This window comes from Lepisma saccharinum, chromosome 20 (genome assembly GCF_977018435.1).
Source record: "Lepisma saccharinum chromosome 20, izLepSacc3.1, whole genome shotgun sequence".
Taxonomy (NCBI): domain Eukaryota; kingdom Metazoa; phylum Arthropoda; class Insecta; order Zygentoma; family Lepismatidae; genus Lepisma; species Lepisma saccharinum.
This window is the reverse complement of record NC_139248.1, coordinates 36,538,200-36,550,210: the sequence shown is the minus strand read 5'-3', so window position 1 is coordinate 36,550,210 and position 12,011 is coordinate 36,538,200. Positions and strand designations below refer to the sequence as shown.

The 12,011-nt window shown below is 36.9% G+C and overlaps 1 protein-coding gene across 2 annotated transcripts in view; it reads right to left on the bottom strand.

Annotated features, from left to right (window-relative positions):
• Positions 1-1,373: 1,373 nt before the first annotated feature.
• Positions 1,374-12,011, bottom strand: part of LOC146003578 (rho-associated protein kinase 1-like) — a 96,574-nt gene continuing 85,936 nt past the window's right edge. For both annotated transcript variants that reach the window (XM_083141878.1, XM_083141879.1), the window contains 2 exons: positions 5,944-6,136; positions 1,374-2,177 (listed from right to left, as the gene is read on the bottom strand). In XM_083141878.1, the coding sequence (XP_082998004.1) occupies positions 1,957-2,177; positions 5,944-6,136 (414 nt within the window). In that variant the 3' untranslated portion in view covers positions 1,374-1,956. The remainder of the gene's footprint in view (positions 2,178-5,943; positions 6,137-12,011) is intronic.

The following is a 12,011-nucleotide window of genomic DNA, read 5'->3' as shown; positions in this document are numbered from 1 at the left end:
AGAATGGATAGGTTTATTTTCTGATATATACATAATTTATTGTGAGGCCAAATGTAAACAATAGTTCAACTTATTTATGGAAAAAAATACACCTTCTCAGTCACATGGTATCATTGTTTTCAAGGCACCATACCTTCAAGTTGTAGCACAAAAACCTTCTAGAGTTTACTTAGTTTTCCACCTTTCATGGAATTTAGTCTGCACATAACATTGCTTAACCACCTTCACAATAATACCTGTAAGAATGTTCTTGTTACTACAGCAAAAGAGACAAACAAAAAGCAAACCCAACACATCCTTCATCCATGGCGGCTGACAAAGGACTGATGTGTGACTACAAGTTAAAAATAACTTCTACTTTCATTAAAAATATATTATATTTCCAGTATGTGCTGTAACTGAAATATTCGAAAAGAAACACTGTTACATTTCACTTATTGTAAACTCTAGAATTTTAAGCATTCTCCTAAAAGTTGTCTTAGCATCAAAAAAAATTATAAAACTAATTTTGACTCACGTTTCCATGGTTGGGCAACCACCGTTGGCTCAACGTAAGACCAACGTCAATTTGCCAACCAACGTAAAGCCAACCTTTCCCACGTAAAAAATGACGTTGACCTAACGGTGGTGGTTCTCAAACGACGAGGTGTACATTTTTATTTTTAGCTCTCCTTTTATAATGCATATTTTAAAATTATTTACATAACGTTTGCAAAATTTATGTTTTGATATAATTAACAGTAAATCTTCAAATTATTTAGAGGAGAAAAATATTTTTTTCTCATTTCAACCAACAATTTTTTTTTGTTTAGTTAAGGATGATGTAATAGAAGCAAATGATGCTATAGGCACACAAAATAATATTTATTTCGAAATATACAATAAAATAGAAAAATTATCTAACAGAGTGTTAATGTATTGTAATTTTACAATTACAAATTATAATACATATTATGTATGCACTGAATATATATATATATATTTGTGAAATAATAACTTTATCTTTTTCATTCAATCCAACACCAGCATTGGCTTCTTGATATACAGATGTATATTATACAGGGTGTCCGAAAAGTCACACAACCGAGATTTTGAACGTCCGTAACTTTTGTAGTATCTGCGGTAGAGACATGAAACTTACACTTGGTATTAACTTTGTCTATGTGGATAATTATTAAACATTAAACAAGAAAATGATGATCAACATGAACTTTCAGTATGTGGAATAATCTACTAAGATGAAAAAGTTTTGGTAGGAAGTAAAAACAAACATGAATGAAGGACACTTGTTGAGTTTCTAGCAATAATTTACGGTATGTGTCTATAGTCTCTGTGGATATTCATCTAACTGATAAAGGAACAAACATTTTTGTGCATTTTATGCATTAGAGACGATTTATGCGTATAATTATGACATATTCAATTTTTTTAATTACTTGCAACATTGGTCGTATCAGAGGCAGTACCGGGTGTGCTTGGCATCTGGATATATTATTCAATGGACGCTCTGACGAAATATGAGTTTTACAATTATTTTATCAGTTAGATAAAATCCACAGAGACCATAGATACACATTGAATATTATTGCAAGTGACTCCATAGCTGTCTATTATACATGATTGCTTTTCCTTTGTACAATACTTTTTTAACCTAGTAATTTTTTCCGCATAACTGAACATTCATGTAGAGCATGGTTTTCTGTTTTAATATTTAAAAACTATCCACATAGACAAAATTAATACCCAATGTAAGCTCAATGTCTCTATTGCTTCTTGTACAAAAGGTACATACGTTCAAAGTCTCGGTTGTATCACTATGACTTTTTTGACACCCTGTATAAACTGACTAATCATTTATTACAATGTACCTACTAATAGCTAAGAATGTTTAGCGAAATGCAAGTATGAACATGCTTGAATACTACCTAATAATGATAATAAAAATACAAATTAACTTTACACTTCGTCTGTGTCTAATGATGAGCTTGACAAATAAATTTTATTTGCAAGTTGCTGAGACTTTCTGCTTAGATGTTTCACCCAAAAGTCTCGATCCTCCCTGTCAGATGCTAAAAGAAGTAATTCCTTTGCTGCATTCAATGGAAGGCTCGCACTGCACAAGGCTATAAGCTCAGGTTCACGAAGGAGGTGATCCTTGTGGATTTTCATCTTACAACCTGCGAAGTTAGAAGTAAGAAGTCAGTTGTAAACAAAGTAGGGCACCTTTTTGAACCAAAGGTTTGTGAGATAGTTTCATACTAGATACACTCCTTCAAAGTTTGAATTGTTTTTGTTTGCATTGGGGACTGTATCTAAAGTCTACAGTTTAAAGTAGGATCCGAACCACTGTTCAATGTCGTCCAAAGTTTCAAAGTACAGCTTGACAGCGTTAAGTTAATATTAGCTGAAATCAATCTGCGAATCAAGAAATTCACTATATTTCCAAGACCAGCGTTTCTTCCTTGTCAAGAAGTATTTTGCAATTTTTATCTCAAGGTATACGTAATATTGGAGGTTGTTGAAATTTTACTGGAGCTAATATGTTAGTAGAAGACCTGTATTTATATTTGGCCCCTAACCATTAACAGGGTGAAAACATATCTGCAGAGCATATCATCCAAATACTGTTTGTACGATTTTGTTGGTCTATTTTTCAAGAGTAATAATTGTTGAACACCTCATCAAGCATATTTCAAATACATTTTCAATGATTTTGTTCTACAGTATATGTCAACCAGAAAAATTCTTGATGTTCTACATACTTCATTAAGTACAGGGTGCCTCAATAAGTCACTTAACATCCCCAGTACAAGGCCACTGCAGCACGCAACATGGAAATGGTGATGACCAATCGTTATCAGGCCAAGGGGGAACCACATTGACGCCACCCACACGGTCGGCGGCCATCTTGATGTCCGCCATCTTGAATTCAACTTCAGAATTTTAAATGGGAAGGGGTTCGTGCGACATATCGAAATGAGCTAGAATTCGACGAGAAATGCAATGGTGAAGGTTTTTTCGACGTATCTTTAACCAGTAAAAAGTTATGAGTGAATTCTTGTACCAATTTGCTCCTTTTCGAGGTGTTAGAAAAATGCCTTAAAATTTGTTTAGCGCTTCGGTAATGCATCGAGATCAAAGTGACGTCTATGGAGAGACGTTCACATGCCATTGCACATTATTTTAAACGGACAGATCAATCCCATTTTCGACAGATCAAAGCTGAATGGTTAGTGTTGGTAAGTTAATGGTGTGGCGTGCTGTGTGGAACACGATTGGTTAGTCAATTTTCCATCAACGGAACCTTAAATGCTTATGGCTACTTGGATTTGTTAATAAACAGTTTTTTTTCATCCTTGCTTATGGAAGAAGGTACTTTTTACAGAGTTTTTTCAATAGGGAAGAACACCAGAACAGTTATGGGAACGTTATGAACCAGTTTTTGTCCAAAGTTAGTTATCAGATAAAAATCATCGAATATTCTGTTTATGAACTTACTTATGAACATAAACATTAGCCTTGTCACTGTGAAGGACTTTTATTTCAATGGAAGCGTCACACTGTAAATTGTTCGCGACAACCATTCATAATGCACAGCTCTTCATGGATGTATCCGAAAATAATGTGCAATGGCATGCGAACGTCTCTTCATAGACGTCACTTTGATCTCGATGCATTACCGAAGCGCTAAACAAATTTTAAGGCATTTTTCTAACACCTCGAAAAGGAGCAAATTGGTACAAGAATTCAGCCATAACTTTTTACTGGTTAAAGATATGTCAAAAAACCTTCACCATTACATTCCTCGTAAAATTCTAGCCCATTTTGATATGTTGCACGACCCCCTTCCTGTTTAAAATTCTGAAGTTGAATTCAAGATGGCGGACATCAAGATGGCCGCCGACCATGTGGGTGGCGTCAAGGTGGTTCCCCCTTTGCCTGATAACGATTGGTCATCACCATTTCCATGTTGCGCGCTGCAGTGGCCTTGTACTGGGGGTGTTAAGTGACTTATTGAGCCACCCTGCATATTACTGTAAATGTCCATCTCTAAAATGCAATGAATCAAATCAAGTACATCTAATAGCTTGACTTATTGATAACATACTGATTTATTAAACCTATCAACAACACGTATTTCCTTCTTTCCTATACATCTATGAAATTTGATAATGTACTGTTATTTAATGCGATCACATATAAGTTTTTTTTTCATGAAATTAAAATCCAACTGGCTTGTAGATTTTTAAATGTCAGAGTCAAGTGAGATTTTCACATGTAAATTTAGATCACGATATCACTGCATCAATCATTGTTTCATTGTATGGGAACAAATATTTTTAATTAAATTACATGTGCATTGCGAAAACATGGGGCAGATGACGTTTTAAAATGATAACTGGAGAAAAGTTAAGGCAGTCAAGATGTTTGGCTGACGTCATTTCTAAACTATTTCTTCAAGTACAGGTAATGGCTATTAAAGTAGGGAGTTCCAATCTATGTAATTCGCAAGAGACCAAACGTATAGGTGTGTTTCGCCTACGTCACATGATTGAGGCCAATTCTTGTAAGCATACGGAATTCAAGCGGGCGGGCGGGAGATACTGACACACACATTCGTGATCTAAAACAAATGTTCAGTTGATGCAGATGTAACGAACGTTACGTGGTCTATATTTCCTTGCAAATGACAAATGAAATTGGCCGCAAACATGGCGGCTGTGCGCATTCTGACGTCACATGAAGTATCTATAAATGAAACTACTTCTTTGGCAATTGTTTAGTTTCAATTCATTGTTTCATCAAAAGTATTTTACTTACTCGACCTACTCACTTGTGTGTGTCCTTATTTCACTACTAGGTGCATTGTACAGTGGTTCGGATTTGACGTTAACTTGTACACCCAGTTCCGATTAACCTATCTCAGCATAAAGCAGACTTTAATGCAATGAGGCTAATCTAATAACTAGTTGTTACACCTGTAAGATGTTGTATTGGTGTTTACGCATAATCATTTCTCATTTTCAAAATCTTCGATTCGTATGGCATATCTCATTCAAACTTTACTGTTAAAAGATAGCTAACCTGATATGCCCTGACAAAATATACTTAAAAAATCGTATCACATAAAAACACAGTGTTTGAAGCTTGAGAATCATCTGAAATAATCAATGATGTAAAATGTAACTTTGGTTGCAAAGAAGGCAGATATTAAGATGAGCTTTGAGTTATATGAGAGTTATATGTGATACAAAGGAATATTACAAGACAATGTGTATTATGTCATACTACGTGAGGCCGAAGTTGACGATGTGTGGAGTCCTACCACTATAGGTTACTAAAAATGACTAAGTTTACTTTGGGCTTGAGAGACAGTTGTTATTCAGTTTTGACTAAATGTTGCTCAAAAATGAATATATTGATTTCTCACATTTGACTATATAAACACTGAAAATGAACTAAGGAAGTACATCTTTTGACAAAATTCCAGTTGGCGTTATTTTGAGTTGCAAATTTAGTCAAAACCTAACTCTTTTATATTCACTTTTGAGGAAGTCGTTTTGTCAGTGTACAGTTCACATTTTTCTGCGTATAACTGCCGAAGTAAGTTAACTACGTTTGATTTCATGAAAGAAATATTGCTTGCAGAAGCTATGATAGAAAGACGACGAACAATATTAAACTCTATGATTATTTTTGTAGTGATATTTCAAATATGTTATTTTCACATACATTTAGCTTGCATTTTCTTGTAAAAATTACTTACATTAAATAGGAGAGTACGATTTATTTTAAGTTGTCCAACGAGAGTTTCAGGTTTTTTTTTCTTTCTTTTTGTATAATGCGACGAATAATTAAGAACCTTTTTCAGTTTGAAAGATATTGAAACCACAGTTAGACTTATCGCAATTCCAGGGTCACACAGCCCAAGATCGTACTTACGCTTGCATTCTAAAGCTTCAGTGGCCCGCACTACGTTAGAGAGAGATTTTCCACAAGTGTCGCAGGGTACTGATTTGAAGAATGTAGCATGAAAGAATTCGTGTTCCTTTGCTTCAAGAACTCTAGATTTTGAACTGTGGCGTTTTGAATCTTTCTTCTTGCTCCTCATTGCATCTTGTTGAGAATACAAAACCTATAACAAAGGATAGTAGTTAGTAAAAAAGTGATCAACGAGTAATTGTACATTACAAGTTTTTCTTCTAAAAATAGTGTACAAGAACATAATTTTTACGCATATGTGCAACCCATGCACAGGTATCGAACGATCTTGCAGCCAAAGCACTGATAGCTACAAAATAAATATGTAAATGTTCAAACTTCATCCATTGGTTTCTACGAATAAATTTTAAAACACCCAGAAGAATTAATGGTATTCGGTAAGTTTTCACCACCTTCACTAATATTTTATTTTCGCAGAAACGAAGTTCTTTTTTTTTTTTTGTTTCTCTACGCAGGATTGTTTGGAATAACCAAACAGTAGGTTTTGGTCACCGAACAATTGTGTGAATGTGCGATCTGTTCAAGTATTTTCCTTATTTGTAGCTTATAAAACGTTTTCAGCATGCCGTCATCTTTTTCAAGGTCAACATAAGCGAATCGTTTCAAGTTAGTCGTTGTTATTCTCCACGAATTCAGTCAAACGGCCAGAGTGGAAATCACAATCTCAACTCCACTCTGTTGAGGTTCCCTGGGAGCACCACCAAAAGTACATTTACACTTTGGTGGGGGCCAGCACTAAGGTACTAGTTTGCTTCACATCTTGACAAAGAAGCTTGTTTACTGATATGGTCAAATGTTTTAAGCGTGAAAGTCAGAATCTTCCCCATTCCAGTTTCAGCAATTTCCACAACAGACGTTTCTGGTTAATTTCAAAAAATTGCTTTTTAGCCTGGTGCAAATTCTCAGAAATGTGGCTGTAAAAAGTGTAGGAAGCATTTTTGAGGAAAAGCCGGCAAACAACATTTTCTGAATGTAATTGATGTCCTGATTCCGAATATTTTGTTTGCCACTCTCGATTTTGATGTTATGTGCTTCAAATCGCTAAAGAACAAAATGGCGGCCATACGAAATGATCTCCAAATAACTTTTGAAGGAACAGAAACAAAATAGTGATCTTGGTGTCAAACATTATGTTTTTGAGTATGCTGAATCCAAATATTATGTTTTGTAATCTGAAATTTTAAGCTATGTGCTCCAAATCGCTAAGAAACAAAATGGCGGCAATACGAAATGAGGTCCTAATAACTTTTGAAGGAGCAGAAAGAAAATAGTGATCTTGGTGTCAAACATAATGTTTTGGGCATGCTGAATCCAAACATTATGTTTTCCAATCTGAAATTTTAAGCTATGTGCTCCAAATCGCTAAAAAAAACAAAATGGCGGCCATACGAAATGAGCTCCAAATAACTTTTGAGGGAGCAGTAAGAAAATAGTGATCTTGGTGTCAAACATTATGTTTTTGGGCATGCTGAATCCAAATATTATGTTTTCCAATCTGAAATTTTAAGCTATGTGCTCCAAATCGCTAAAAACAAAATGGCGGCTATACGAAATGAGCTCCAAATAACTTTTGATGGAGCAGAAAGAAAATAGTGATCTTGGTGTCAAACATTATGTTTTTGGGCATGCTGAATCCGAATATTATGTTTTCTAATCTGACATGTTTGAAAATTGTTGTGGTGTTTTTCCCCTTTTTTAAACAAAAGAACCACAAATATGACTAAACCTATGATACATTTTTTTTTCTTTTTTTACTTTATTTCAGAATGATAGAAACATAGAACCATGGATCCACTTATGAATTTGAAAAGACCTGCACCTGTGAGCCATCATCTTAAGATGTTTCTTATCAGTTCCTTCATAACATTGCCACAAACAAAGGATTTAGCTACTTCAGATATTTAAGATACTCTCCTCAAAGCTGAAACACTGGGCCAGGTAAAGCTAGACACCTTCGTGAAGGAAAGGATGATGGCCCCTGGTAAAAGTCACACACAAGGCAAGTTAAGTGATCCTCTAAATAAGTCAAATGCAAAGACCTTTAAGTCCCTCTATGAAGTTAAATTGGTAGTAAGTGGCAAGGAAACCATTTTGAAAACTGCCAGGAATATTCTCCAGCGCCTAGTAACTGCCTATGAGGCAGGTCATAATGTGGATCTAAATCGCATTTTGTGTCATGAACTAATGCCAATTCCAATCTTCCTTGCCAACACAAACGGAAGTCTGAGAACAGGAAACAAAGCCATTCTAGCTGATGTGATGACCAAGGATGTAATTTGTCCACCTGATATATCAATTCCGTCTGCGTCATGCCTTATAATAGATGGTCAAGCATTAGTTGTTGTACTTGGAAACCCTGCAGGAGTTTTACACTTTGGTCAACTGGCAGATGCATTTCTTAACCTTGTTGTTTCTATGGGAAGAAGCTTTAAGAGGATTGATGTCAACTTTGATCGGTATAACGCAACTTCAATCAAGGCTGGAACAAGGGATAGGCGCTTGAAACATGCTCATTTAGTAAGGAGAGTAATAGAAAATGGATCCGTGCCAATCCCCAACAAATTCAGTGACTTTCTTGCTAACTCGGAGAATAAGAAACATTTGGCCTGTTTTCTCTCTAATCAATTGATCAACAACGCTCCTGAAGACAAAATATTTGTGGTTTCCGGTGGATTTCACAAGGAGGATGACGTACGGACCAACAATCGTGATTTGTCTATTGAAGGATTGCAGGCAAACCACGAAGTGTATAGTGCAGGAGGCCTTAGAAAGATCGCTTCGCGGGCTTACAGCAGACGACAATATGGGAATGTGTCTGCGAGAACCAATCAGGTCTGCGAATGAGCGAGCCCGGTTGCCACAGCTAGCTCGCTGCACCCTTCTGGAAGGGTGAGTGACCTCTGCCTTTTGCTACCTCGGCCTGTTTGTTCGGCTGAGGAGCAGACGACACTAGAGGATCGGCAATAGTGTGCGAGCGACGTCTGCTGTTAGCCCGCGAAACGCTCTTTCTAAGGCCTCCTGCACTATAGTTCACTGTCTTCATTCTGGTGCTGATAACATTGCTGTCTCAGCACGTGATGCAGATGTATTAGTGCAATTGGTAGCGTTATTTCACAAGATTAGATGTACGAAATTGTGGTTGCGAGCAGGAACATAAAAAAAATACCTTCTAGTACATGAAGTCAGGCAGAAGCTTTCATTTACGGATCCTGTCTTCGAAACTCTCATCCCACTCCACGCCATAACAGGATGCGACACAGTATCCTACATTGCTGGGATCAGTAAGAAGACAGCATGGAAAATATTTAACACTAATAATAATGATCTACTAAATCTTGGTGTTGACGAATTGAAACAAGAAGCAGCACACAAGGCAGAGAAGTTTATATGCAAGTTGTGTGGTGTACCGAATGCAAGCAGCTGTGATGAAGCCAGAGTAAAGCTGTTCAGCAAAGAAAAACCCCACAAGCACTGCCCCCCCCACTACCGATGCTCTACGGTTACATGTACAACGGGCCCACTATCAAGCCATGGTGTGGAGGCAGTCGGTCATACCAAAACCTGTGTTACCACCACCTACTATCTTGGGATGGAAAATGGTTGATGGACAGCTCGTTCCAAAACTTCAATCGCTGCCACCAATTCCACAACCCTGCTACGACATTGTCACCTGTGGATGTTTGGGTGGTTGTATATCCGCTACATGTTCCTGCCAGCTTGTATGTACTGCAGCTTGCAAATGTGCAGATACTGGCACTAAGGAGTGCATGAATATTCGTGACTAGAAAAACGTTATACTATTTTTGTAGGCAAAATAAGGTTGAATAAGGATAACGTGCAGATTTATCATACACTGGTACTGTTAATATTTCAATATGGTCTTATGTTTTGAATAATATTATTATTTTGCATCTTTACTTCAGAAATGTTCTATACTTTTTCTCTGTATTAAAAACGTACTGTTACACTGTTTTATTTCTAGTTCAAAAGTATGGATACGAAACATTGTATGGATGCACGTATTATTTTCCTGTAGTTTACGGTTATTACAAGCATAAGAAAACAGTTTTTTCTTTGTAACGTTTCAGGAGAACACACGCTCCTTTCATCAGACATTATTTTCCTGTAAACTACAGGAAAATAATTCTATCATGCAAGCAATGCGTACATACAAGAAAAACTAGGATGCACGTAACCGCCATTTTGTTTTTTAGCGATTTGGAACAAACAGCTTAAAATTTCAGATTAGAAAACATAATATTTGGATTCAGCATGCCCAAAAACATAATGTTTGACACCAAGATAACTATTTTCTTTCTGCTCCTTCAAAGTTAATAGGAACTCATTTCGAATAACCGCCATTTTGTTTTTTAGCGATTTGGAGCACATAGCTTAAAATTTCAGATTGGAAAACATAATATTTGGATTCAGCATGCCCAAAAACATAATGTTTGACACCAAGATCACTATTTTCTTTCTGCTCCTTCAAAAGTTAATAGGAACTCATTTCGTATGGCCGCCATTTTGTTTTATAGCGATTTGAAACATATAACACCAAAATCGAGAGTGGCAAACAAAATATTCGTAATCAGCACATCAAATACATTCAGAAAATGTTGTTTGCCCGCTTTTCCTCAAAAATGCTTCCTACAGTCGGAATTTTCGAAAATTGTCCCAGTCTATTTCTCTGGTCAATGCGCTTTCCTGTCACACTTCTGTTAACGTTATGATTACGCACATCTTGTGGGCCCAGACTTACAGGCACCTCCAATTATTTACTCCTTATCCAGCCTCACTCTACTGTCGTGAAACCTTCTGTACACTGGTCAAATGAGCAGCAGAGTTTGTGAATGATTAAAAAATAAGTGGGGAGAAATGAACTCGAGAGAGTGGCTGCCTCCTTTCGATAGCGACTCCACAATCCGAGCTGCTCGGATGAATGCTCACCCGGGTATTCTCCTTAAACGTTTACTTTATTGCCACATTGGATCTGGTTTCATCGGATCAGGAAAATCGTCATTGTTTTGTTAGTGTGATGTGCAGAATGTATCGAATAGCCCAACGAACTGTTACTGTTAGAAAACCCTTCAATAAATATTGAAGAGTGTGCCAAGGTTGTTTCCAGGTAGCCAGTGATTTGAGGCTGGGTGAGGCCCAGAGCGGCTTTATGAGGGGACAAATCCGAAAAAATTCCGATTGTAATATCTAAAAATTAAATTTAAACCACAGTTTCCTGGCTCCCAATTGTAATTAGTTTTTGGTTCACCTGAGACCAATGGTGTCAGTGTTTCTTTCAGGCACCTTACCGAGAGAGCGGAGAACCCCCGGAGGAAATCTACCGCCCCCGGACAAAATTGCACAACAAAACCAAAGTATAAAACTTTTCTGCTTCCGTAGTTTCCCTCGCATCGGACCGCATTACGTTGTGTGGCGAATATTGTTGCCTTTATATTTCCCTCTGTAAATAACAACGCCCACACTTGTCCAATTTTACAGAAGAAGCAGAATAAAACTGGCAACCGCAAGGCTTTGTCTCCTCTCTCCCATCTCGAATGTGCAGTAGTGGTTTCAACACCAAAAGCGCCGACTCCTTGTCATCAAAGCCGACGCGGTATTTTCTTTGTAATTGATACACAACAATATATTTGTAAACGATAAGTAAATCGATTGTTGAGTCAAAGATGGACAGTAGTGGTTTCAACACCAAAAGCGCCGACTCCTTGTCATCAAAGCCGACGCGGTATTTTCTTTGTAATTGATACACAACAATATATTTGTAAACGATAAGTAAATCGATTGTTGAGTCAAAGATGGACTGACTGAAAAGTGTTGAGTTAAAATTGAGTCTGGCCAAAGTCATCCCTTTAATTACTTCAACCAAATTGCATTTGCAGGATATTGCAAATCAGTGTGAAAACATGATCTGCAAAAACGTATTAGGACCGAACTGAAGAATATCGGATCTGAAGCGCACCTGGTTGCTGATGAAGATGCTACGAAAACTTTCT